Genomic DNA, 24,374 nt, shown 5'->3' on the forward strand with positions numbered 1-24,374 from the left:
GATTAGATTGGATGTATTCATGCAGCTCTTCCATATTTGATATCAGAAAAGCTTGATTTAAGTGTCACGGTTATTTTTTCCCCCCACATATATTCATTTCTTATTTAACTAAGGCACCAGTTCATCAGCCCTTTAAATTGCTGTAGTCTGGTGTGAGATTTTCTTCAACATTTCAATTTCAAAAAAGCATTTTAAATGTCTTCAGACCTAGGGCCAGTGGAATGAGGTGAGAGCTCCAACAGGAAATTGAATTATGAGGTTGTGTGCAATTTGGGTTTTGACACAAATGTCCATGCAGGTTCCTTCCAAGCCCACAAGGCAGACTTTAAATTGGACCTCTCTCAAGGATTAGCCCGAAAATGATTAACCTATTTCAGCCAATCAGAAGAGGTCACCGTATCCCCACTACCTTTAATTGTAATTTCTCAAAACCGCCTGAAAATGCCCACTTTTAATGGAAGTCTTTAACTTGAATTGAGTCTTTATCGTTACAGTAACACAATGATGGCTGACCACGGATGACAAATATTTACATAAATTCGAATCAATTTCCAAGGGAAAGTTTCCTTAAGCAAAGCTCTGGAACATAAAATGCAGGTATAGTGCCGTGTCTGTGTGTGCTTTCAAATCAAACAAATTAGAAAGGTTGAATTCTACTCTTCATCTGTGGTGATGAAGAGTAGAATTCAACCTTTCTAATTTGTTTGAATTAAAAAAAGATGACGACCTGTAAAAGGACCCAATGGTTCCATAATAGAAGTTTTAAGGCTTGGAAGTAACATTGAATTAGTCATAGACGAATCATGAACCACGGAGGTTTAACATTGTCCCAGTTATTTTTTTATAGCTTTTATGTCTCAACAGTGAGACTGTAAAGACAGGGTGTTACTTTAATTCATGGTATTTTACATTTTTTCTTCATTTATTCGGCACAATTTTGATAGAACACTCGAATCAAAATGGTGGACAAACATAATCATTCCTGGAGACTGCGTCCTCGTATCTAAAATCAATAAGGATAACTGGCTTTGATAGTATTTGTGACCAAATACTGGATCTGCTGTTCAGCCACTAAATGTGTTAATATCATTACCCATGATGCCATTTTGTATCAGCTTTGTTTGCTTTCTGTTTGTTCTTTCAGGTTTTTTCCATCAAGCTGGAGTCTAGGTAACTTCAGCCCACACCAGGCTCTCCCCTGTTCTGGACCCGGGAGTCGTGCAGCAGCAGCAGTGGTCAGTCTCCGTGCAGCCTCTCAGGATGGGGAGCTTTGAGAATGCTCTTCTGCTCGGCTGAGGAGGAGGAGCAGCAGGATCGATCTTGGTGGAGGGTCAGCGAGGTCGAAGATCGCGCCGAGGATCCAACAACCACGACCTGCCAGGCTCGGGCTCAGCACAGCAGGAGTATGTCACCGCTCTGTGGCCCTTCATGGATGCGTCACCCCACAGCCAAGGCCAACCTCCTGCTGTTGGTCGGCCTGACGTCCATCTGTGCGGCCACAGTTCAGGCCCAGCAGCACCCGGTGGTCACGACCAATTATGGGAAATTGCGGGGCGTGAAGGTTACGTTACCGAATGAAATCCTGGGACCAGTGGAGCAGTATTTGGGGATCCCGTATGCGTTGCCGCCAACTGGAGAGCGCAGGTTCCAGCCACCGGAGCCACCGATGTCCTGGCCGGGCATCAGGAATGCTACTCAGTTTGCTCCAGTTTGTCCTCAGTTCTTAGAGGATCGCTTTTTACTCAATGACATGCTCCCCGTGTGGTTCACAGCCAACCTGGATACACTGGTGACCTACGTGCAAGAACAGAGCGAGGACTGCCTGTACCTGAACATCTACGTCCCCACAGAGGACGGTAGGTCACTGGTCTTCTTTTGCCTTTCTTTCTTTCTTTCTTTCTTTCTTTCTTTCTTTCTTTCTTTCTTTCTTTCTTTCTTTCTTTCTTTCTTTCTTTCTTTCTTTCTTTCCTGCAGTTCTGTTTTCTGCACTTGCTTGTGCAGGTCTACTCCAAACTCTGTACATTTAAGTCTCGCCATCCTTATATTCCATTGAAGATTTACTGATATTCTATCAGTGAACCATGGTGTGTTCCTTTATGCTATTGAATGTGGTACAGTACAGTGGCAGCTCATGCAGTTTTACTCCCAGGCGATGATACGAAAGATAAAAGGCTTTTGTTTGTATTTAATTATCTGAATGGTCTCTTGTGTTCGTGATAACGTATCAAAGGGTAAACTAACCCGTAAATATGGCTTGAGTTTATAGACAGCAACACTTGACTCATTCAGATTTTAAATGTACGACATCAATGCGAGTATTGTTAAATGACCTTAACAACAACCTCATTATGCTTTCCAAAAGAAACAATGTCAAAATGGAAAAACATGAAAGGGAAGAGGATGGTGCAATGAGGAGCTTTACAAGGCTAATACACAGGGGATATTTTATTTCACACACAAAAAGATCAAATTTAATTTATAACACCATCCTGAGAGAGGGAAGCTCGATTAACAAAAAGTTCACTCAACTTGCTTTAGTCGACAATATCTAAATAATATATAGATTAATTGCTTTATCTTAGTGTTACACAGCATTTTCCGATTGGAATACAAAGTTTGTGTCACTTTGTGAAGTACTCACTGCCACACCAAAGTCCTTTGAGAAAATCAGTGATTTTACGTTTCTCTTAGGGCTGCCTCCACCAGGAAATCAAATAGAGCAGCAACTATTATTTTACTAATCAAGTATGAATCAAGTAATTGTCAGAACATGTTTTTTGCCAATGCAAAAACAAACAAACAAAAAAATCAAGACAGAACAGATACAAAAACAAGCTGAATTTAAGTCATAACCTAAATCAAAATAATTAAAATAAATGACTATGACGAGTTAAGTCCTAGAATTAAGCACCAAAACCCTCACGGTTAACGGTTAACTACAGCGGCTGTCGATATTAACCTAAACTGTTGATAGCTGTCGAATTTTCTTGGAATGCTTCCCTGCAGTTATTATACGATCTTTTAAACAGATGTAAATATCACATTGTTGTCACTGGTGTGTGTTAATTACCATGTCTGCTGCTCGCAGATTACAGTCTTTAAAAGAAAAAACACTCAGGTGCTTGTAAGTGCCAAGGTGTGAGTTTAAATGAGCGTGTTGTTAATACGGAGGAAAGAAAAAACAAATCAACAAGTGTCAGAAAATGAGGCTTGCGCTGCACTTTGATGCAATATTTCCCGCTGCAGAAAACAGTGGGAGTACTAAACCCACAGCAGGCAATCCCTCATCAGCACCTTTTAAGCACTATTTCTACGGGGTCGTACCTACACGGCCCCATTTCTACTAGTTAGCGTTAGCATCAGCTAGCATTCTGACGCTAATGTTAGCTGCTGTTGAAGTAACAGTTCAATAACGACAGTCATTTACTGTTAATGTTATGATTATGATTATGTGCTCCAGCATCATTTTTCTTCCTCTTCTCACTACCTGATCGATAACTCCATTTCGTTTTCCATCGGCTTCAATTCCAACTTCCAAGCACGATAACTTCACACATGTTAACGTGAGGTGGGATCGTGGGATTGACGTGGGGCCCCTTCAGGGAGGTTTCCTACTGAGACTGAGATGTGGCGGGTCACTGCAAATTTTTGGCATTCAACATGTTGCGACATTACTACAACCCTGTCCTCTGAGCAAAACACAGTGTTCGTTTCAGCTCTATGATATTTTGCGACTTTGGTGTTTGAAATCCTTTGTTCAGATTGACTTCTGTGACACTAATTTACCAAATGAAGCATTTGTTGAGCTAAGAACTGGTCTTTGGTGCAGGAGAGTCAGTGGTTTGTCTTGTCAGAAATGGCTGCCTGAGGGTGAGAAACCTCATATTGTCATGATGTGGTGGACTTCATGAGGCAACCCTTTTGTTCAGAGTTAAAATAAAAAATCCTCTTTGTGCCCCTGCTGGCAGCCATGTTTTCAGTAAACCTCCATGTCTCCAGCTTGTCTTAGGTCATGTCTGCGTCCTGTAACAAGCTGTGTGTGTGTGTGTGTGTGTGAGAGAGAGAGTAAGTGTTTGGAGGTCAGGTGGAGCATCGTGTCAGCGCAGACGGCTTCTGGAAGGATAGTGAAAGCACATTAACGTGTGTGTCTGGCAGAGATCTTTGACAGCTCCGTGCTAAATTTAGTTTGAGCTCTTGAGTACATGGTAGATTAAAAAGTGCCGGAGAGGGATAATCTCACAATCCTGCGTCGGTGCACGGTCAGGGGCTTTTCTCAAATGATTTAGTATCGCCTAAAAAGAAAAAAAAAACCCTGCAGAGTTATTGTTCTTCAGTGGGAACAGTAAATCGGTGCGTAACAATCCTTTAGGTATAATGCAATTTGCTTTTTCTGCTTGTTTTGTGGGCATTTTTTCTTAAACAATAACCAATAGTAGTCGCAGCCTGTAATGGGTTTTTCTACGGACCGGCATTATTTCCTTTTAAGCATCCATGCCAAGGTGTTCTGCGATTACATACATTTCCTTTAAAGCCTAGAAGCAGATGAGGACCGTGTGCATTATAATAGTGTGCTACTGCATATAAAAGCCTTTACAATAGGTTGAGTGAGGTGAATTTGCTATAATCTTATCTTTGAAATTTTACAGACATGCAAATTGTCAACAATCCTTGTTATTTGAGTGCCACAAGGGGGAGTCTGTGCCTTTTCTGTTACTCCAGGAACTTCATGATTGACATTCAGTCCAGTAAAAATCAAAGTAGAAAATTAAAAACAATATATGGGCCATCTTTAATCTAATCAATTGTGCTTCTGGGATCTTTTAAAGAAATTCAGGATAACACATAATCTAAAAAGGTATGCAAATCGTAAAACAGATTTTTACGTTTTTAAGAAAACACAGCAGTTTAAAGAGTTGTTTTTCAGTTATTGCAAAACTGTTGTAAATCAGTTGTTTTTCATATTTTCATATCCTCCCATGTATATTAGCAAAAACAGCTATACTATGACAAAATACAAATAAAACATCAAGATATTATTGTGATCATTGCAAAAAAAAATGTGCTTAAACTTATAAAAATGACTCACATTTTATATGAAACTAGAAAATCACTTGGAGAGCGCAGACCTGACCCAAGGCAGCTCAGTCCCCCACAAAATAGCAATAAAAATAGTGAGAGCATCTACTGATCACACCCGAAAGTGAATTGTTCCTAGTCCTATTGCGGATATTTCCTGAAAATTTCATCCAAATCCATCTGCGACTTTTCGAGTTATGTTACTAACAGACAGACAAACAAACAAACAAACAAACAAACTCATATACCTCCTTGGCGGAGGTCAATAAATAAATTGTTCTTTTGGTTCAAAGATGAGACACGGAAAGATTGCAGTCTCCCCCTTGTGTCACATAAGAATAAATCGCTTGGACTGTATGTTTGAGAGCTAGACACTATTGTCAAAATATATTGTATAAATATTAAATATTGACGATTAGCCCAATCATGGAAACTCACGACAATCACTGTATATTGTAGGTGAATTTTGTATTAAATGTTATTCTTTTTCTAGGTTTTTAATGCTTTTAAGAATTAGTGACATCATTTCCTTGTGCTGCAAAACAAAATGACACAGAGCGCCGGCTAAAAGAGCCACAGTGAAATGTCCCCACAGCCTGAGTTCAGTGGGAGTGACACGTCTGTTCCACTTAGACAGTTAGAGCTCCACTCACTGCCTATCATCTTTATATCCTCCATGTTGGCCTTTTCACAAATCTGGTGTAATGTCAAAATATCCTGGCGGCCAAGGATCTGGGACAGATTTATGGTTTTTACTGCACCTCAAGCGGGCTGACAGATTAAGTGACGGCGATTCTTTGTCATCTGATTTGAAGTTGAAATCCATTATGTCTTCCTCTGAGCGCGCTCAAACGACCGCATTGTCATAGCCTTTCAGATTTCCTGCTCAATCCTCTGGCTGAGCAGACAAGGTGCTGCTGCAGCCTGTGCAGCTCAAATGCCCCCAGAGCTTTTTTTTTTTCCATTTGTCTGCATAAAGAGAGACTGAGTGGAAGAAGTGATAGTGAGGCTGGTTTGGATCAGCCACAAAATATAAACTGACCTAATCTCTTCCTGTAGACATGGAAACAAATATCTAAATGACTATGACATCATCGTACTGGGCATTCAGGGTGAACCGAACACACACAACCTGTTTCAGTGTCACTCGACTGTATGTAAATGGACTTTCAGTTTCTTTAGGCTCACAATGTGAAGCCAATGAGGAACTGTCAGAAACCTCTAGTCTCCTAAATGGCCACCAGAGGGCGACTCCACTGTTTTACGCAAGTCTTTATTGAAATTAAAGGTGCATTATGTAATAAATCTAAAGCAACTGGCCATAAAATCCTCCTAATATGTCACAGAGACTCAGGAATAATGTTCATATAACAAACTGAACTCACCAACAACAACAGTACAGACAAAATATTCACATTAAATTTTTTCTTTAATGTTTAGAAATCACTTTTTGGCATGTGGCGCCACCTACCGCCGTCTACCAATCATTGCAGTCAGTAGAGTCTCAGCTGCCGAGCTACCACAGGTTGCCAGTTACGTCAGAAAACGAAACCTAAAAGACCTCTGTGTTTTGAATTTGAATGTAGTAACCATTTTTGGCCACATTCTTACATATGGCGCCTTTAATGCAAACATTCATGACTTTATGGTCTTATTCGCTAGTTTCAGGTCTTCTTTGAGTGCCTTTCTAAACACTCAAGGTCGATTTACATATTACATAAGAGGATAAATCAAACACACAAGTTAAGATAAAATAAAACCGACAAATTAAAAAGTCAAAGCTAAAAAAATTGAGGAACGGAGTGTGGAGCAGGTCAGTTAACTTATGAATTCAATGCAGTGATTTTTATTTTGTAAATTATGGTTCCATTTAGAGTCACCTGATAAAGCAGGGTGTACTTTAGGGCTGTATATTGGCCAGAATCTGGGGATATGATACATATCCTGGTACAATGGTGGTAATATGATCTATTGCATTTTGCCACCAATTTTAAGAAAAGCTCTTGCAGTAATCTGTATAGCTAAAGAATGTCTGCCAACCACGATCAGTATGATATCATGTCATGAAATATTGTGTTGAATCAATCTTTTTTCATCGCTAGTATACGTCAGGGTAAGGACACAGTGTGATTAGCAGCTAATAATGTTTAGTTGGTTCCAGATGGAGATGGACCCATCACCACTTTTCTCACATATGGATAATCGACCAAAATACTGGCGCAGAATACTGACTTCGTGAAATGGTCGTCCATAAACTATTGGGGGTGTTGGACGTGGATTCTGCACAGACGCAGTGACAGCACATAATCGATGGTCGCCGTGTAACATTCGCTCGCTGATTCGCCAGCTGTAATGATTCTGGAACTGCATTCATTTTGTTTTTGGGGAATAGAACATTAGAAAATGGAAACAGAAAAGCCATGTGCATTAATGTAGAAAACTGAAGATGCAATGGATGCTGGATTCAAATGAATGACACGATAATCATAATGGAAACATCAGACCAGTGATTTTGATCCTGTGATTGTGCTGTACGTGTGCCATCGCCTCTGCAGTAGCAGCGCTCTGACCGACTCGAGGGCGGTAAACACGCAGCTGTAGCGTGAAGATGAGGGAGAGAAAAAACGCTCATCTCCATTTTTTAATTGTCAACATCTCTTGGATTTGTTTTGCTGCTCAATACTTGGCTCGAATGTGAGATGCAGCTCCGCGTTGAAGTCGTCTGTTTCCACCACGTAACCTTTCCACCAGCGCTACAGGCAGTTTATGGCTTCAGCAGCAGCAGCAGCAGCAGCAGAGGTGATTTATTCCGAGCTTGCAAACCAAAGACATTTCTCAGCTTTTTTGCGCAGTGTTAGGGGAAAGCTGCCTCTTTAATTAAAATAGTCTTTGCTGCACTTTATACAGATGAAATGAAGTAAACTGAGGGAAACAGAAGGATACAATTGCTCTAAGACTGCATTTTCCCAGAAGCCACTGCTGTTTGCTTTTATTTACCTGCCACCTCAATGCCAAACACATCAAGGGATTACGTAATTGTGTTGGTTGTAAAGTCAGCAGTCTTCCACTGCTTTATTCGTCAAAGCCGAGCGTCCAGATCTGTGCTTCACTTACAGTCCTGATGTAGGAAATAAAGTTAAACAACATCCACTTATATTTGGATTTTTGAAACTTGATGTGGTTCACATAAGTGAACAAATATGCAAGCAAGTACTGGGATCTTACAGGGTTCTAAATTAAAGGTGCATTATGTAATAAATCTAAATCAACTGGCCATAAAATCCTCCTAATATGTCACAGAGACTCAGGAATAATGTTCATATAACAAACTGAACTCACCAACAACAACAGTACAGACAAAATATTTGCATTAAAAAAAAAATTATTTGCAGACTGCAAATAATGTTTATGTTTTGAAATCATGTTTTGGCATGTGGCGCCACCTACCTCCGTCTACCAATCATTGCAGTCAGTAAAGTCTCAGCTGCCGAGCAACTACGGGTTGCCAGTTACGTCAGAAAACGGAACCTAAAAGACCTCGGTATTTTGAATTTGAATGTAGTTTTGGCCACATTCTTACATATGACACCTTTAACTATCATTTCACATTGTAAATTAACAACTCTCCATTGTATTTCTGTTACAAAGCTTCATTTTTTACATCAAATATCAGCCTAAGAAGCTCAAAAAGAAAAAACAGCATAAACGGTGACGTGATATTTTGATTTTTAGTTTAGGCGCACTTTGGGCAATCCAGCATCCAGGTGCATGACTCTCCAGTAAAATGATATGTTTTAAAGAAACTGAAAAAAAGTTGACTTCATGTCAATATCATAAAACTGGCATTGAGGAAATTGTGTAAGTGTGCAGCAATAATTTGATTACTTAAGTGCACTGTGTTGTGCAATATTCCCATCTTTCATATTATTAGTACGTATACTAATGTCTTCCAGACATTTTATCATTAGGTGCAGAGCTAATGTAACAACAGCTAAAGTGCACTCGTACACGGTGGTCGCTAATGGTCAGTGGCAGTATGCACAATAAGAGAAAAAATTCAGAATGCACTGAAGCAAATAGAAAATGTTCTGAGATGACTTTAAATGGTATATTATGGATGTACTTTATAGTTTCATTACCGAGAAGAGACGGACCACTTTCATCATTTTGAATTGAAAAGTATGACACATATCTCACCCCTTTGCTCACAGGAGCCGATCATCCGCTTAATTAGTTGATTTTGGTTCAGAATAGTGAGCTCCTACTTAGGGCTGACAAAAACATATGCATATATACTGCATATATGATCCTCGAGACACAGCAAGGGAAGCTCAGCTTCCTCTGAAATAGTCAAATATGTGCTGTGTTGTATTTACATTTCAATAATGTCACTAGTTTGTTTAGAATCAGCTGTTTATCACCGATGACGGATTGTCTTTAGTGATTTACGTGATTAAAACTCCTTAGCTAAGCTTTAATGTTCTCTGTGGGATGGCACAGAGTAGGTCTTTTTTCACTGTGGTGAGCTCAATGGTGATTGGTAAAAATACGCTAAAAACGTCACTTCCAGGGAAGCTCAGCTTCACTCGGAGGCAATGGAGCATTTGGGCGAGCGTGGACATTGGGCTTAAGCACGACGATTGTCTAAACCCAGCTTTTGATTGACAACATTGTAGAAGCGTATGGGAGTCTGTCAACAATTATCGGCTTCGTTGTTTATTTGTTATTTGTTTGGCTATAAATCCCATTTTTGTGTGTTGATATGACACTATTGTAGAATCATCATTATCGTGTTTCCAGTTGTTCGTTTGCAGAATTTATATATAAATAACTGGGCCTGAAATGAGCTTAATACTGTTTTAAAGACTGATCACTACTCTCTCTATATATATACTCTATATAGTATAAATCAGTCACGTGCATTCAGGGTTTATTCCTTCATTATCTACCACTTTATCCTCCCCATGAGGATCGCAGGTTGTTGGAGCTAATCGCAGCTGTGACAGGGCGAAGGGGGAGTGGGGGGGGGGTAACACACGGAGACAAACAACCATTTACTCTCACACTCACACCTACAGGCAATGTAGTGTGTTCAATTAACCTCTGCATGTTTTTGGACTGTGGGAGGAAACTGGTGAACCCAGAGAAAATCCATTCAGACACATGTAAACTCCATGCAGACCCCGGTCACGAACCCTGCTGTGTTTTTTGCTGCAAGGCAACAGTGTGAGCCACTACTCCGCTGTGTGGGCCAGGTGGATTCCTTTGTACAAAGAAAAAAAAAAAAATGTGTGCTTATGTATTTCGGTTTATTGCAGCTTGCATGTTGTACATAGATTTGTGTGTTTATGTGCGACCAGTGTGAGCAGATGTGGCCGTTCATGCTTGGCTGGGTTACACTGACATGGCACCGGCCCATGTTTGTGCAGCTCGCTCTCTCACTAAACGGCTATATTGTGCAAACACTCCACCGCCCTCGCCATGCTAACACATTATGTGCCTGTTGAGAGCCATTGGCCACTATTTGCTGATCAGTGAATGCTGCAGTACACATCATAGAGGTGAGAGTACAATTAGGATGTACAGATGATAGATTTTGCTCGGTGTAATAACTTGAGGAGAATTGCATTGTGGATAATGGGTTGTTTTTCAGTTTATTACACTGAGGCAGTAATAACATAGAGCTAGCTGAAGGGCCTAAAACACAATGTGCATCATTATCACTGTAATAATAATAATGATAATACCATTGAATTTCCATAAAGATAGACATTTTTGGAAAATTGTCATTATATTAAACCTGTTTGCACAATGTCCTTGTTTTCCATTGTGCTGCACACAGTTTTGTTTGTGCAAACTCGCATGTCAGCACACCAAACTGACGTTAAAGGGTCAGTGTGTAAGAGCTAGCGACATCTAGTGGTGAGACTGCAGATTGCACTCTTCTGCTCACTCCTCCATCTTTTTACAAGCATGTCCAGGAACTACGGTGGCCTTTACATATCAGAAACAATGTCAATCTTCTGAATAGTTTGTGTTAAGGCTACAAAAACTGTTCTGTGTTACAAATATATATAAGGGTCATATGTTGAATCATGGCCAATAAAACTCTCTTAACTGTTATGCACTGGACCTTCAAATCATGCATCTTAAGTTGACCTTGAAGCTTTTGGCTGGAAACTAGTGTAATGCTCCCTCTCTTGTGTTTCTGACCATGGTGTTATTGCCGTCTCCTCTGCAGACCTGAACATAGAGTTTCATGTAATCAGCTGCAACACCCCTACTAAAGAAGTTCAAGCTAAACATTATGACAGGTGAAAGTGTCTATCTTAGCCTGGGTAGAAGAGACCTCTTCATCAAAATGACAGAAGACTAAACTTCTGTTTGTTGTGTCTCATACATTGTTGTTGGCTCAGCTTGTTGGCTGCTGTTCATGTTTACCTGGCCAGACACCAGCTGGCATAGCAACATGTTCCCCATCCTGAGCGCTGAAGCAACAACCGTATAGGTCACCTGTCCCATAAGCTTTGGATTCAACTCATAGTAGCTGTCGCAGCCTTGGTTTCCTGGTTTTCTTCTGGTATTTTGGCAAACAGTTTGATACACAAACAAGGGACATAGTTCCAAGTATGTATTCCAAGTTCTGTACATCTTTGCTGCTTTATCTCACTGTGAGTCTGTAGAGAAAATCTGTGATGTTATACTGAGCTACACAGGAGTTGTTGAGTCACTGCTTCCCTCAGTAAGTATATGTATGTTCATTTGTGACTTTAAGGACTTGTGGATTCATTTATTAACCTAAAAGGCACAAACATGACCAACAGTTCCTGTCCCTACAAGCTAAAATCATGGAGAGCAAACACTTTACAAATGTCAGTTTCCAGTCACTTAAGGCTTTTCCAACCATGAGATAAAGCAGTGAACATATTCCTACGCTCTTAGAAACAAAAGTGCGAAGGAGAACCATATAAGGTTCTTCGGCTTGTCCTCATAGGACAGGGGTCTGCAACCTTTAGGATGAAAAGAGCCATTTTTGTCATCTCTCCACCCAAATAAAATTCATTTGGAGCCGCAAAATAACACACAAGATGAAGATAATAACATGTATAAAGATTTTTATACAGACAAACTATATACAATAGTAATAGTCTCTTTCATTTATGACATTTAAGAACTACTGTTCAGTTTATACCCAACCTCTAGACCTCGTAGACCTGGTTCTTCCATTGTTTCATTGTTTGTGACAAATTAAAGAAATTAAAATGAACACACTTTGAAATAAATGAAGCAAATATTTAGATTGTATGTTGTTCATGATCGAGAAACCGGTATGTGGATCCAAAGATGGACAGGACACATCCAAACATGTACTGAATATTGAATTTTACGTCGACAATGGATGTGATGCACAAGATATTAAAACACTTTTATTTGTCGCCTTGATCTCTAAAGCTACAAGGAGCCACTGCAGAGTGGCTCTAGAGCCGCAGGTTGCAGACCCCTAGGAGAACCCCTTTTGGCTCCAGGTAGAACCTTTTTATAAAGGTTCCACCTTTGGAGGGTTTCAACAAGAACCCTTTTAAAACCCTTTATTCAGGAAGGGGTTTTAAAGGGTTCTCTGGATCAAAATGATTCTTACTGGAACCATTAGTGTTACCAAGAACCCTTTCGGAACACGTATGGACCCTTTTGGAATCCTTATTTCTAAGCGTGTATGTTGATTTAGACTTAAGTGAGTCTAGATTTTTTATGTAAACGTCTCCTATCCTATCCTCCTATCTTATGGTCAGTGCTGTCCTCATCCATGCTTCAAAAAAGAAACAGAACTCCCCCCCTTTTTTTTTTTTTAAATGATGGAATTACCCTGATTGGGTCGGGTTAGATACTTCCTTCATGGCATTAATAAGCACATGATTATTATGGAACAAAACCTTGTTGTTGTTTTTTGTTTATGCCTTTCAACTTGAATTTCATCTAAATGGTGAATCCAACACCCTTGAGAAGCCTAAGCTCTTCGTGACTGATTCGGCTGCTTTGCAGCGGCACACTGTCTGTACAGTTAATGAGAGTGTGTGTCCCACCAGTGTGGCAGATTTGTTTCTGCAGATTGTTCTGTCACAAATTGCTGTTTTGACCCTGCCAGGCTGCTGCTGCTGTGTTCTTGATCATGTCACAGCTTGGTCGGCTCACTGTGTTTTTCTCTCATAGCACCATGACCTTTTTCATGTTATTTTTCTTCCTTTTTTTTTTGGCTAAGATCACTTTTTTCTTCTCTCTTTTTGTAAATGTCTCCCCTTTTTATTCTACTTTTCTCCTCAACACCAGGAGCAAACAGTCAAGCCGCAGATTTCAGCAGTAATGGTGGCCACAATAAAGGTATTTTCTATCTTATCCCCTTTTTTTGACCAACCAAAGACCAGCCTGGCACTGATGCATGACCGCAAACTTACAGACCTTTTTTTAATCAACTTCATTTGACCCCTTTTAATCCCTGCTTTTTTTTCCACTTCCTTTAAAGTGCTTCTTTGACACGTCTCCACTCGGCTCTTCGTTTTTGTGACAGCCTTGTTTCTCTTTGGAGTCTTTTCTGATGCAGGAGGGCCCAGTTCTTCTTTTCTCACCTGTTTTTTTTTTTTTACTAACTCAAATGTGATCTGAATTATGCTCTGCATGTTCTTTTGCCTCCTCTTATAAATTCATTTTGTCAAAATGATCATGTCCCCCTTTTTTTCCTTTTCTACGTTTCCTTTTTTCTTCCTTCATCGCTCGGTGAAGCATGAACAGTAACCCGTGTAGTTTTGACAGTAGAAATTTGTTCATCAGTGGCACATAGACATTTTTTGCCACTTTTCTTCCCTTTTTAAATTAACATCTCTCTCCTTTGCATGATAATAACTAAATTGTGCAGTTTCCTTCTTTGTCTGTGCTGGGTATTCTATCGCTGAGTCTGCCTCAGGAGACGTTCTTAGTTATCAGACGACATTTGTCTTCTGGGGAAAGCAGACAGTCAATTGCGAGAAGAAGCAGTGACATTTCTGAAATACATTCTTATGGGCAGTTTTTTGTTTTTTATCGGTGTTCCTCCAAAGATGGATGCAATACTCATGCACATACATCGTGCGTTTTTCTTCACAGCTTAGCCATTAGCCATATAGCTCTGTGCAGGAATATGTCACAGTCTACACCTCCTCACCTGCTCCACTCTGCCTGTCAACCACTTCCACCTCTTCTGCTTCACCTGCTCACTGGGTGTTCCTCTTTGGCTTGGCCCATTTCACCCTCCAGGAGACCCATGGGACTCTGCTTCTGTTTAGAGAACTGAATTGTACTGCGTTTGGGTCCTACCACTAACCTGTTACAGACTTTTTTTGTATCATATAAAAGTTAATTCACCACAATCAAGTTATTCTGAAAGCTTTTTATCGAAGCAAAAATGCATTATAAACAGTGTAGTTATTTGTATTGATATTAACAAAATCCCAAATAAACCTTTCCCTAACAGTTGTGGTATACAGGGTGTCCACAGGGTTTTAAATAGTATTAAAAGTTGATTAATCAATTTTGGGAAAATTAAGGCCCTTAAAAAGTATTAAATAGTATAAAATTATTTAATTCTTAATTCCGATTTCATGAGGTATTCAATTTTGAGTTTGGCTGTAAAAACTATACATGAATGCATTTATTTACCTTTTCTAACGTTACGCATCTAGCAACAGCAAACATGCTCCTCCTGACGCGAAATAATATCCAAAATCCCACAAAATGAACTCCAAAATTGTGAAAATGTAGGTTTTCCATAGATTTCTATAGATGGCGATAAGGTTTTAATATATTTTGAGAAGGCCTGGAAAAGTCTAAGAGAGGTAATTAAATTAATTCAGGATTCCTGCATATACCCTTTACCTCAAATTACAAGATCCAGATCATGGGCAGACACTGCTATGTTGTTAAATGGATAAAATAATAATAATAATAATAAAACTTTCTACAGCAGGTGTGGCGAAATATTAAATATCCACACTGGAATTGTGATACAACATGACATAACAAGGCCTTTGATCATGTTGGCATTAGTGATCCCACTGAGATGTTCTCAGCCTGCTTATAGTGTAACAGAGATGAAGATGCGAGCTAAAATAGAAGAGGAGAAGTAGAAGTGTTGGCCTTTTTAGGTCCTAGTTTCTGCAACTACAGAAAAAGGTGTGCACCCAGAGAAAACATCTGTATATGGAGAGAGATCTTGGAAGAGCATGTCCTCAGGCACTGCCTGAGATTTTAGGAGAGTGTGCAGAATCTATGTACTCTGACTGTTTGAACATCTGCAGTGGCAATGAATTACTTCTGTGGCTCCCCTGTGGTTCCACCTATTCCTCAGCGACTGCTGCAGAGAAATCTAGCAGCACTGTAGACGGCTCAGCTCACACCTAATGTGCTCTACGCTCTTATATCTCTCACTGCAAACTGAGGTTTGTGTTGCTTTGTATTTACCTTTTTGTATAAACCCTTCACTCATTCCACAGGGAAAAGCAGCAATTTTACATCAGGTTGTCAATCCACTGCTGCCACCATCAGTAAGTTTAAACATGTTATTTAGAGACTTTGGTAAATATACAATCCTTCATTCAAATGAAGTGGCACAAACATCTAAGTGCCACAATCTCAAAGACATTTGCCAGTGAAAACAGTTCACAATTGTCCATTTGGAAAAGGTGAAGTAGACTTTGCTTTTTTTTATATTCAAACAATATTGGTGATGTAAACATTGCTGCCACTTTTAAATAAAAAATCCCATTATCCCATTTTTCATATGTGCATGCTCTTCTATGACCACCAATTTGATTTATTTGTACTTTTACAACACACTGCGATCCTCACACCGTTTTCCAGTCGCTCTTTAGCTGTTTCTGACAGATTTTTGTTTGGCTGTGGGCCCAATAATGACTTTCTGTGACTCTGGAGAGAAAAGGCCCGGCTGTATTTTGGCATGTGAGTGCAACTGTATTGAACAGGAAGTAGAGTGCATTGAGTGGAGAGCGTGATGGGACAGACGGCGATGGTGGCAGTGATCGTGGCGGTGTTGGGGGTGCTTGTTTTACGTCGCCTCTATTAACTGCCATTTGTATTTGTCCCGTTAACAGAAGACAACACTTGAGGCAATGGAAAATTCAGATAGCCGCCCTCCTCCTCCTCCTCCTCCTCCTCCTCCCCTCACAACTATTGCACCATTCCATCCCACCCCCCTCACTCAAGTAAAGATGAGTAATGCATGCAACACCACGCTGCCAGTGGAGGAATATATTATCCCTTTGGCTCGGGTGTCAGTGATGAATGTCTGGGACAAACTTGCCGCACAGTCACCCAGGCAGCTCCGCAGGCCCCAGAGAGCACAGAGAGCGAGAGACTCTCTGGTCGTAACAGAAAGAGAGGGGGGAGAGAGCACTTGAAGTCGTTAGATTTCTTTAGTTTTAAGTGCACTCCTTGCTGACAGGATTGGGACACTGCGCCTGGAGACCACCCTCTCCTCCTGCATCTATAAAGCATAGCTTGAAATCTGCAGGGGATCCTCAGACCGGATCAAAGAGTCCCCTCTCTCCCTCCCCTCCTCAATTCTAAGCAAAAGAGATAGGTAGTAACAGTCAAACGGGCTGTTTGTTTGATGGAAAGCCAGCTGAGCAGTGTATCTGTGCTCACAAATGCCTTCAGCGGCCATTACATGTGTATCAGTTAGAAACTATGACAACTTAATGGCAGCGGTCATGTTCTACGCGCATCTGCTTCTTCAAGGTTGTTTTTCCGTCTTCCCTGCACGGTTCCACCAGACGTCCATAAACACGGAGCTAAATAACGAACGGAACCTTCCTCGTCCCGCTCCGTGATTAACAGGTTTGGCTTTTAACTAGAATAGATTTGTCAGGTGTAGGTCTCGGGTGGTCATATCCTCCTCACACTTACCGCTTACCACTGCTGCCCACACTTGGTTGCAGGTGAGCAGATAGCAAAATAGATGCAGGGGCATTAGCAACGACAAGGCACCATTTTCAGAGGACAGTGGTGATTAATAACCTGCTCCTGAGACTTTATTTTGACGTCCACCGCTGTTTTCCTTCATGGCGGTGGAGAATGATACACTCCACCTGCCCCACGTCTGCCTGCCTGCCTGGTTGTGTTGCTTCTTGCCAAGCCTGCTTAGGTACAGCATTCACAGCACAAAGTACAGCTCGTTTTCCATTTGTCATGGCCTGCAGCAACTGGGAGAGAAACAATAATTGGTGTGAGCAGCAGGCATCCTCTTTAAACCACCAAACCACAGAGTGTTCAGCTGTCTTTGAAAGACATGTATGTTCCCCAGCAAGCAGTAGATCTCATTTAGAAATAAAAAAACGAGAATCTAATTGAACAAATAAAGGACAGTCACTCAGGAATTAGCCAGCAAAGACACAAGAACAAAGGGCTTTTCCTGCGTAAGTCTATGATAGATGGCTTTTTCCAACTGGAAATTGGAGCTTGTTAACGGCTCACTCTCCTGCACCAACGTCCATAGAATAACCCATGGGGACACAGGAGCTTCTGGTCTGCTGCTGCCTCGTTTGTTATGTTTTTGTCACTTAGCATTTTATCATTCTATCTATGGGCATGTGCATGCGACTTTCCAAGGGGTGCTGTATGCAAGACTGTACATGCATGCACCAACACACTGTCCTTCAGTTAGTGAGATAGTTAGTTAGTTAAAGTTTAAGTATGGGCGACAGTAGCTCAGTGGTACAGCAAGTCTTCTTTCAACGTGTAGGTTGTGGATTTGATTCCTGGCTCGAAATTGAATGAATGGGTGAATAGCAATAGCACGGTTAAAAGAATGGAGAAAAACAACCATTTACACACTGTGTGTTTTACCCCTTGTCAGTAGGGGGTGCTGCAGCATCTTCCCACACCCCTGTCTATGGGTTTTGGTGCAGGGAATGAATGATTCCAGTTTCACAGATGTAGACTTAGGGTGAATTCCAATTGCTTGCTGATTCTCAGAAAAATTAAGTTGAGTTCCGAGACCACCCTTGGGAGCAAGGGCTACCCAGAATGCATTGCGTGTTTTGACATAACAAAGAAGGAGCCGAAAGCAGCGAAACGAGTACGCTACAAATTAAGTATTTTCTTTGTTAATAGAGATATAAAAATTATGAAAACCATTGTATTATCTTAGTTTAGGCCCACATTATGGATTACTTACGTCATTGTTGCGTAACATTAATTTTTATTTCACGATCTTTTGTCAATAGCCGGCCGGTGCGGACAAGCGATCGTTTGCTACGGTTTACTTTTCAATAAGCCGTGGTGTGTGGTAACTGTCAGCTGAATATGTCCGTGGTTGTGGTATTTGTATGAGTATCATCTTATAACTAACTGACAACCTAATAACTTGACTGACAAACCGATCGTAATAAAAAAATAAATGGAGTTGACAGACTGGATGCAGCTTTCACGTTATTCTGCCCCCCACAGTCTAAAGAAGTATCTGCATTTAAGGGGTGTCCCATTTCTAAGTGACAAAATAACCCTCAACACTTGGTTTTGAGGGTCAGTTAAGATCAAGGGTTGAGCTTGAGGGTTAAGATAGGAATTGGAATTGGCCCTTAAGCAGGTAATTTTATTTGGTCTCCCTTCTGAACCCGCTGGCGACCATGTTTTCATGTACCATCTTCATGTATCAGACTTGTTCTTGATTCCAAAAACCCGAGCTGTCCCTTTAAACATGCAGATGAAGTGTTGATCATTGACATTATCGTACATTTTTTTCATCGGAAAATGAGCGCTGTTGGCGACTTAGGACAGAAGTGTTCATGTCTAGTTTGTATTCACAGCAAATTGGACTATGAGCAGATTGGAAAATAGACGGGCTCCTCAGGAAGAGATCATAAAACGGATGCATTAACAATAACATCCTGTCTTTAATATAAACCAGTTTCAAATAAAGGGCCTCTTCTCTGCAGTCGAGGTGGATAAAAGCTATTATTTGAGAATTCACAGTCAGCACAATATCATGAATCATTTGAATCTCTCTCACTGGCCAGCTCTCCTCTCAGTGTGTTATTTTCTTCAGCGGCTGCTCTCATCCTGAATGACATTTGAGAAACTTCCAAGCAGCCTGGTTGACTGGGCCGGTGATAATGGGTTCATTCAGCTGTTGGTTCCAGGCAACTGAGGCTTACTGTAGCACAGGAGAGCTGAGGCGTGCTGGGCAGTGTGTGAGGACAACACTCCTACTCACTACCTTTTCTCTTCTTTTACTTGATTATTTTTTTTCCTCGGGTTAAAGAGGTGAATCGGGAATAAAAAATGATGTGTTCACAAACATTATAGCCTGTTTTAAGGACCCAGAGGATTGCTTGTGAAAGAGATGCTGCTGGATGAGTCAAGGTTAGCTCGGCTTGTGCTGAAGATTGTTAGTGTCTTCTTCTATCTCGTTCCAAGCGAAGGACCTACTCTTAATTTATAATCACCACCTACACATGTACTAATCATCCAGCTATAATCGCTGCTGGAGAGCCTTGTAAACAAGGTGCTGTATTCATCTGGTCTAAATACAGCGTCCCCGGAGCAATATGCAGAAGTACCATTGTAAAATGGAACCAAGTACCATTGGAAAATTCTCATCACGGACAATTTCAAAGCACAACTCTTACATCAACAATCCTTGAGCGCCCTTGTTTGATGAACACATAGAACTGATGTGAACTGAGGTTCAGATGATCTGACCCCAGATAATTCCACAAATCATAATGAATTGCAGGTTTTCAAGTCTTTAATGGAACCCAGAAGCCCAGAAACCAAGCTGTTGGGGGTCACAGGGATGCTCTGGGGGTGAAGGTGTAGGTCTTCTCTTCTTTCAGGGTTGTACATGCTGCATCTGCTGGTGTTTTTCTTGTACAGTCCAGTTACCAAAACGATTGGACATCATGTCAAAGCTCTGTCTGCCCGCTGTGAACAACAGAATCAAACCGGCCAACAGGATTCACAAGACTCCTCACACTCATACTCACTCACTTATATTCTGTGTTTGACTGGCTCCCGTCAGGACGCAACCTGGACTGCGCTGTCCAGGTTGCAGGACACAGAGGAGGAGAGATACTTTTGTCCCCAAAGCAGTCCAGCAACCCGAACTCTGACCCTTCCCTACTCCGGCATCGCATCCTCTCTTTGTCCATTCCCCCACAGACTGTTCCTCCATGACTCTCTCAGGCAGAGGAGTGAGTTTTCTGTCAAATAATATTTGCAGTCATAAGTGCTTTGGTGAAGGCAGGATCAAGACGGTCACAGGTTTTCAGACTCAGGCTGAGTGTCTTCTTTGTCTTTACTCTCTCTGCTTCTTCCCATATATACTGTATATCTACTGGATAAATACTGTAGATAATTAGCACTGAGTGGCAAAGAGCACTCACAAAACTGCTTGCTCATCTGGCTGCCATCACATGACCCCCCAAAATAAAACTATTATTATTAAAAGTATTATTACCTTCATTATATATACTTAAATACATGTATATAGATGTATAGATGATGAACTCACTGTTGAAAAAAGTAGAAAAACTCACTCATTTGCTTCCGACTCCCTCCAAGCCCACATAGTTAATGTGATTGGATTAAAGAAAATGCACTATAGACGTAAAATGTTGAGTGAAATATTTTAGTCATTAAAGTAGATTTGGACACCGGGTCGCTATTTATCATTAAAATATAGGTGTGGCTGGCAGGTCTTTGACTTTGATGCAGTGCACTATGCCAAACAAGTGCAGTTAATTGAATTGCCACTCTGTAAACCTATAGGGCCTTTGGGGGCCCTTGATGATCTCGGGTGTAGTTGCTTTGCATTTAGTTTACTTTGCTAATTTATCCACTTATGCTGCAGTCACACGTACATGGCGAAGGCTTCTGCTGAAATGTGGCTCATTAATTCACCCTGCTCGCGTTTGTGTGTGTGTGTGTGTGTGTGTGTGTGTGTGTGGCAGAAGGTGAGAAATGTGCTGCTTTCCAAGCAGCAGCTCAAACACCAGCCAATCAATATGATCACATATCATTCAGTGTTCCAAACGCACAACGTTTGCCAATCAAAAAATGTATTCTTTATTAGCTCAAACAATACATTCTTGGACAAGGCCATTCTTCACTTTGCTGTTTTCTTTTGTTGCACAGAATGCAACAGCTGACATCATATCACCATCACTTAAGCAACAATAGTCATTAAAGACTTTCGTAAGAGTAGGAATTGGTGATATGGTTAAAAACAACTCTGGTGAGCAAAGATTTTTTTCACAAAACTTGTAAAGATAAAGTGAGTATACATATTGTACTAGTGTACAATCACCTGATTCTGTGAATTGTTGTTAGTTATTGCCCCAGAATGAGCCTTTTATATTTATATCAGGAGCTGGGTCAGCTCTCAGGGGGCCGCCATTCTGGACCACCATGTTTTTGTCCAATGGACAAACAACACATCTTTTCAGTTTTGATGCTAATGAAGGCTACATAAGAGGTTCTCCAACACACTTGGAGAGGAAGAGTGAGGCGACACGTATTGAGCAGCTAAATGTCACTTAATTTTACACTCCAGTCAATATGTTAAAGGTGACACATTATGCAAAACCAACTTTTTAATCATTTTAATACTTATATTTGGGACTCTGGACATCCTATCAGTTGGCAAAGTGTGAAAAAACATTAGTCAGTCATGTTTTTGTGGTCTGCCTCAATCTAAGTACAGGAGATAAAACATGCGACGATGACGAGTGTTCTATTCTTGGCTGCACAGTGCAGCACAGAGTTCTACACAAACTTCCAGGCTCAGAGGATTTACGTGTCCAGTGGATACATTTTATATATGACGGCAAGAGTCTGCAAATGATCGCTTTTCCAAATGCTAACTGCTGTTAGCTACCAGAGCCTCGGTGACACTGGCGTAGTTTTCTCTGTCTTATTTGCATTTAAAGAGACAGGCACTCAAAACCGAGCGTTCTGAACATGGCTGTTTTAGCAGGGTGATTGAACTGCTACGGTGCTTCATCCAATACAAATAACTTGTAGAACTAGGTTATAATATGAGTCCTTTAAAGTAGGTAGTAAGTAGTTTATAGTGCCATCTAGAGGAGAGGCTGAAATTTACAACAAAGAACTACTCCTCTTCTCACCCCCTACGGTATCCTCAGCCGGTCCTCGTCGTCTTTCTCCGTGTCAGCAGATGAGGTTCGTGAGGTGAGGGAGAGGGCGAGCTACCGCGGCTGTAGCAGACGAAGCGGAGAGAGTGGAGGTGGGACTTCTGCTACATGTAAAGCGACACTTGATTTGTTCTCTCGCGTGTCTATACAGGCTCCCGTAGAAACATGGCGTTGTGGCAATGCAGTAGCGGTTATTTTACATGACTTTTTGAATGAGTGGATTTTGGGTCATATAAACCCATAAATACTACACAGTGTTCCTTTAAATGAATGATGTTGGGATGCAAATGTAAATATTAATTCCTGTTTTCTTGTTCTTCCTTGCAGACATCCATGATGAGAATGGGTTAAAGCCGGTCATGGTTTACATCCACGGAGGCTCCTACATGGAAGGAACTGGGAACATGATTGACGGCAGCATCCTGGCGAGCTACGGGAACGTCATCGTCATCACAATCAACTACCGACTCGGGGTTCTGGGTGAGTCCACCTATCTGGGGCTTTAATTAGTTTGGAGGAGGCTAATTGAATCAGAAAGTGAATTATTGATTCAGTGATTGACTTAATGACTAATTGGCTCCCACTGTTTCACCAGCTGGCTGCTTGTGGGACGCTACAACATTTGCATTGACAATTGCAGGGTTGGGCAGTCAAAAATCCTCTTGAGCTTATATTTCTTAAATACCTTTTTAAATCTTTAATTCGCTTAATTAGGCTGACATGACACGCGGCATGAACGTTATAATGACTCGCTGATATCAGTCTTACGTAAGGCGTATTTAAAATCAAGTAAGTTGATTCACACTTCAGCATAGACGTGTGATGCATCATTCTCGGCCCTGATTGCGTGTCTGGTTTGTTGGATTTCATCACCTCCAGCTATTATGTGCTTAGTTTTCCCAGTGCCAATCAGCTAGTAAATGTTGAGTAGGAGGTGTTTTTTTTTTTTTTTCTTCATCTTCTGCATTTTTCACAGACAGTTCAAATATTTCAGTTCAGCCTTGAATGGCCCACACAGCGTGAGATAAGTGCATGCAAATTAGACAAATACTCTCACCAGAGGGGTTGTGGAAAAAAAAAAAGATTGTTCGACGCAGCGTAATGTTCTCTTGAACTATTATGAATTTGCAGGAAAATTAATAAAACCTGCAAATATCGAAGAATTACATGCCTCTTAATTATAGAGAGCTAACAGAGGAATACAGAACTAGCAGTCAGTAATTTATCTCAATATTTTCTTATGCCTACATTTAAGAAGTACAACAGAGTACTAGGGCCAAACTGAAGAGAAAAACAGTCATAATATTATGAGCCAAAATTCGTAAATAGATTAATAGAATTACATTTTTTGCGACAGAACCCATGACTTTATTCTGATAATAATATTATTCTCCAAAGATTAAAAGAATAGAATTGATGTTATATTCACAGGTTGCTGTTGAAGTATTTCCCTGGTTTCCTCAGGAAAGACTACTAAGAATGATTCTGATGCATTAATAGTCTTTTTATAATTGAACGGAGTCGTGAGCTACCTACAGATTACCACCATCTTACATCCGTGCCCTTTTCCCCGTTACTTGGCTCATTCTGCGGCAAACATCAATCAGCCCCGAGCATTCAGTGCAGGAGAAAAGTGATCTGCTGGTATCAGAGCTGGTATCTCCTCAGCGACGTGCATCTCACTCTGTCCCCGTCTTTAGGATGAAAGTCGTTTCTGTGCTCACACAGATCCTTTATCTTGCATCTCTGACATTATAGGGTTTGGGTTTTTGAACGTCTGTTGCCCAAGAATATCTTTTGAGTCTAAGAGGTGGCTGATAATATCAAATGTTTTGATGGAAAAGTTCGTATTGAAATCCCTTTTTCTGACTTTCCTCTGCTGTAAACATGCAGTATCGCTCTGTGAAGTCTCACCTCGCTCGTGACCTTGTAAGACATTCATCCCACAGGAACAGATTTGACAAAGCCTGACTCATAGCTGCACAATTTTGCATCATCATGGCATTTAAGCAAACACGTGTGAAGTAACGAATGATGCAGTTTGAGTTTGTTTGGAAGTGCTGTCAGGCTCTTTTGAGGTGAAGCTCGAACAAATTG

General features: G+C 40.8%; 1 protein-coding gene across 3 annotated transcripts in view; it reads left to right on the top strand.

The window, feature by feature from the left end:
- Nucleotides 1-1,405: 1,405 nt before the first annotated feature.
- The window catches only part of nlgn4xa (neuroligin 4 X-linked a), a gene marked incomplete at both ends in the record, with an annotated part of 77,439 nt that continues 54,470 nt past the window's right edge, over nucleotides 1,406-24,374 (top strand). Inside the window, 3 exons of one of the 3 annotated variants that reach the window (XM_083895272.1) lie at nucleotides 1,514-1,856; nucleotides 13,402-13,452; nucleotides 22,605-22,757. In XM_083895272.1, coding sequence (XP_083751398.1) covers nucleotides 1,667-1,856; nucleotides 13,402-13,452; nucleotides 22,605-22,757 — 394 coding nt within the window. Of the gene's footprint in view, nucleotides 1,857-13,401; nucleotides 13,453-22,604; nucleotides 22,758-24,374 lie in introns of all 3 variants that reach the window. The other 2 variants (XM_083895271.1, XM_083895273.1) reach the window with 2 other exon arrangements.

This window comes from Microchirus variegatus, assembly GCF_963457635.1.
Source record: "Microchirus variegatus genome assembly, chromosome: 1".
NCBI classification, from domain to species: domain Eukaryota; kingdom Metazoa; phylum Chordata; class Actinopteri; order Pleuronectiformes; family Soleidae; genus Microchirus; species Microchirus variegatus.